Genomic DNA, 4,215 nt, shown 5'->3' with positions numbered 1-4,215 from the left:
TGGAGAAGGACATCATGCTTGGAAGGGTGGAGGGACAGTGCAGGAGGGGAAGGCCCTCTATGAGGTGGATTGACTCAGTGACTGGGGAAATCGGGATGGGAGTGTCAGAGACAGTGCAATTGGCACAGGACAGAGCAGAGTTTAGGGCTGTTGCACATAAGGTCCCTATGAGTAGCAAGTGACTCGACAGCACATAACAACAACAACAACATAAAGATCTTTATTCCTTTAACTCACCTAGTATTTTCAGATGTTTAATGTTTTGTTTTGCTTTGTAGCCAGTAACATTTCCCGAATAAGTATGATATCTTGAGGTAGGAAGATTTACTTTCCTAGCCTTTAAGTGTCTTTTGGAATATCTATGACAGAATGTCTGTTTCCCAATTCTGGGATCATCTTTATGCTTAAGATTGGAAAGAATGAATATATTCATGTTGTGTCCTTTGCAATGTACATTTCTGTTTTCACATTTCTGTCTCTATCTAGATCACTTTCTGGAGAATATGAGGAATCACACAGAACTGAGGGAATTCATTCTGCTGGGAATACCACAGACCAAAGGACTGGAGACTGTGCTGTTTGTTGTCTTCTTGTCCATCTACATTTTTACCTTGCTTGGCAATTTACTTATCCTCATAGCCATTGTTTCTTCATCTACTCTTCATATCCCCATGTATTTCTTCTTGGGACTCCTGTCTATTTTTGACGTATTTTTCCCTTCTGTAACTTGTCCTAAGATGCTTTTCTATCTCTCTGGTCAGAGTCAAGCCATCTCATATAACGGGTGTGCTGCACAGCTCTTCTTCTATCATTTTCTGGGTTGTACAGAAGGCTGCCTCTACTCTGTGATGGCATATGATCGTTTTGTGGCCATCTGTCACCCATTGAGATATATGCTTATCATGAAAACCAAGGTCTGTGTGGGTTTGGTTGTAGGGGCCTGTTTGGTGGGTTGTCTTGATGCCACCATATTGACCTGTTTTACCTTTCAATTAACATATTGTGGCCCAAATCAAGTGGATTATTTCTTCTGTGACATTCCTGCTGTCATCCCCCTGGCTTGTGCTGATAACTCTCTGGCTCAGAGAGTGGGCTTTACCAATGTTGGCCTTTTGGCATTAATGCTTTTACTCAGTATTTGTGTATCCTACACTCGCATTGGGCTTGCCATTATGAGGATCCATTCAGCAGAGGGCAGGCAAAAAGCTTTCTCCACCTGCAGTGCCCATCTCACAGCGATACTGTGTGCCTATGGACCAGTAATCATCATTTATCTGCAACCCACACCCAAACCCTTGCTTGGTGCTGTAGTACAAATATTAAATAATCTTGTCTCACCCATGCTGAACTCATTAATCTATTCCTTAAGGAACAAAGAAGTTAAAAAGTCTCTTAAAAAGGTGTTCCATAATGCAGTACTTACTGTTCTGTAGTAAATTTTGGACTTAGAAACGCATTTTAGAAGAATATTCTCTTAGGATCATCCTCCATTTCCCCCCCCCCCTAAATGAATAAGTGATAAGTGTAGATGCTTTCTCTGGAAGTGGTAAGAAATTTTGTTTGTGTGTCTCAGTAATCTTTATTACATACCTCTAAATCTAAGATTAGCCTGAATGCCTTCCTCTGTTGTTGTTGTTGTTGTTGTTATATGCCGTCGAGTCGTTTTCGACTCATAGCGACGCTATGCACAACAGCCCTAAACCCTGCTCTATTCTGCGCCAACCACACTGCCTCCGACACACCCATCCCGATTACCCCAGTCACCGAATCAATCCATCTCATAGAGGGTCTTCCCCTCCTGCGCCGTCCCTCCACCCTCCCAAGCATGATGTCCCTCTCCAAGGACCCATCCCTCCTGGCAACATGTCCGAAGTATGTCAGATGAAGCCCCAGAATCCTTGCCTCCAAGGAGCAGCCTGGTTTAATCCTCTCCAAGATGAATCTGTTTGTTTTCCTGGCAGTCCATGGTACATTCAGTACTCTTCTCCAGCACCACAGCTCAAAAGCATCCACTCTCCTTCTATCCTCCCTAGTCATTGTCCAACTCTCTGAGGCATAACAAGCGATTGCAAATACCATGGCCTGTATCAGGCACACCTTAGTCTCCAGAAAGACACCGTTGTTCCTGAGTACTTTAGAGAGGTCCCTAACAGCAGACTTTCCCAACGCGATACACTTTTTGATTTCCTGACTGCTGGTGCCAAGAGTGTTGACTGTGGAGCCGAGCAAACTGAAGCTGTGAACAATCTCAGTCGCTTTGCCATCCATCCTGACGCTGCCAATTGGTCCAGTGGTGAGAATCTTTGTCTTCTTGACATTGAGCCTCAGTCCATAGTGAAGGATGCAGTCCCTGACCCTTCGCAGCAAGTGCATGAGGTCCTCCTCAGTTTCAGCAAGCAGGGTTGTGTCATCTGCATAATGCAGATTGTTAATAGATCTTCCACCAATCCTGATGCCACAATTCTCCTCATAGAGCCCAGCTTCTCGGATAATCTGCTCTGCATACATGTTGAAAAGGTATGGAGACAGGATGCATCCCTGGCGTACACCCTTCCCAATTTTGAACCATGCAGTGTTACCCTGCTCTGTTCTGACTACTGCCTCTTGATCCAAGTATAGGTTTCGTATTAGCACAATTAAATGTTCTGGGATTCCCATTCTTGTCAGAGTCAGCCACAGTTTGTCATGATCCACACAGTCAAATGCCTTTGCATAATCAATGAAACACAGATAGACATTCTTCTGGTATTCTCTGCTTTCAGCCAAGATTCATCTAACATCAGCAACAATATCCCTAGTACCACGACCCCTTCTAAACGCAGCCTGGACTTCTGGCAGTTCTCTGCTGATGTGCTGTTCTAATCGTTTTTGGATAATCTTCAGTAGAATCTTGCTTGCATGTGAAATCAATGACACTGTTCTGTAATTTTCACACTCATTTGGGTCACCTTTCTTTGGAATAGGAACAAATATAGATCTCTTCCAGTCAGTTGGCCAAGTGGTTGTTCTCCAGATTTCTTGGCACAACTTGGTGAGCACATCCAGGGCAACATCTGTTATCTGAAATACTTCAATTGGTATATCATCTATTCCTAGGGCCCTATTTTTTGCTATTTCCTTCAAAGCAGCTTGAACTTCTTCCTTCATCACCATAGGCTCTTGCTCATATGTTATTTCTTTAAATTCCTCTGTATCTGCCAGTGCCTTCCTCTAGAATAAGGAACATCAGGGGCATAGCACAGAATAGAGATTAGATTTATTAATCCAATTAAACTAACTTTGACTCTTTGAAAATAGTATTTGTGACAGTACAAAAATACCCTACAACAGACCCTCTTTGTGCCTTTTAACCGTCATTCAGTTTTTTTTTAAAAATATTTTTTTCCACTTTAAATGAAATTGTTTCCTTTGTCTGTCTGCAAAACTATACTTCCTCTGTGTTGCGAAGAATTGTAGTAACTGCCCTTACCTGTAGGGAGCTCTGGTGGTAGAGGTAAGAAGCTGTGCCACAATGCCAAAGACATGCAGTTCATAACAACTAACTGCTCCGTGGAAGAAGGATGAACAATCTCTACTTGTCAAATTTACTGCCTCTGAAAACCCACCGGATGGTCAGCTATGAGTTATGAGTCAATTTTGACTTGACAGCACACAACAAGCAATAGCCCTATCTATGTTGTTATTGTTATATGCCTTCAAGTCACTTGGAGCTCATAGTGACCCTATGATTGCTGAACCCTGCTCTATATTGAGCCAATCTCATTGTCTCTGACACACCTACCCCCATTATGCCACTCACCGAATCAATCCATTTCATCCAGGGTTTTCCTCTATTGCACTGTTCCTCCACCTTTTCAAGCATGATGCCCCTCTCCAAGGTCTGGTCTCCCTTACAGCATGCCAAAAGTATGTCATAAAGAGCTTAAAAATCCTTGCCTCCAAAAAAGCAGCCTGGTTTCATCGTCTTCAGGACTAACCTGTTTGTTCTTCTAGCAGCCCATGGTATACTCTTCTCCAGGACTACAGCTCAAAGGCATTAATTCTTCTAACATCCTTAGTCCTGCTCTTTGATGCATAACAAGTAATTGCAAAGATCATGACCTAGACCATGTGTATGTTAGTCTCTAGACTGACACTCTATCTATAAACTAATACTATAGAACAATTATGTGAATGGTGTAAGATCATGTAGTTTTTAATTTTGTTGCATGGAAT

General features: G+C 42.6%; 1 protein-coding gene across 1 annotated transcript; it reads left to right on the top strand.

Moving 5' to 3' along the window:
* Positions 1–503: 503 nt before the first annotated feature.
* Positions 504–1,433, top strand: LOC102876092 (olfactory receptor 148-like). The gene has a single exon (XM_006892830.1). It carries the CDS (start codon positions 504–506, stop codon positions 1,431–1,433), a length of 930 nt encoding a protein of 309 aa, XP_006892892.1.
* Positions 1,434–4,215: the final 2,782 nt, after the last annotated feature.

This window comes from Elephantulus edwardii, unplaced genomic scaffold (assembly GCF_000299155.1).
Source record: "Elephantulus edwardii isolate Elephantulus edwardi_28Jun2011 unplaced genomic scaffold, EleEdw1.0 scaffold00120, whole genome shotgun sequence".
Classification (NCBI taxonomy): Eukaryota; Metazoa; Chordata; class Mammalia; order Macroscelidea; family Macroscelididae; genus Elephantulus; species Elephantulus edwardii.
The sequence above is the reverse complement of the archived record's forward strand: the minus strand, read 5'-3'. Positions and strand labels throughout refer to the sequence as shown.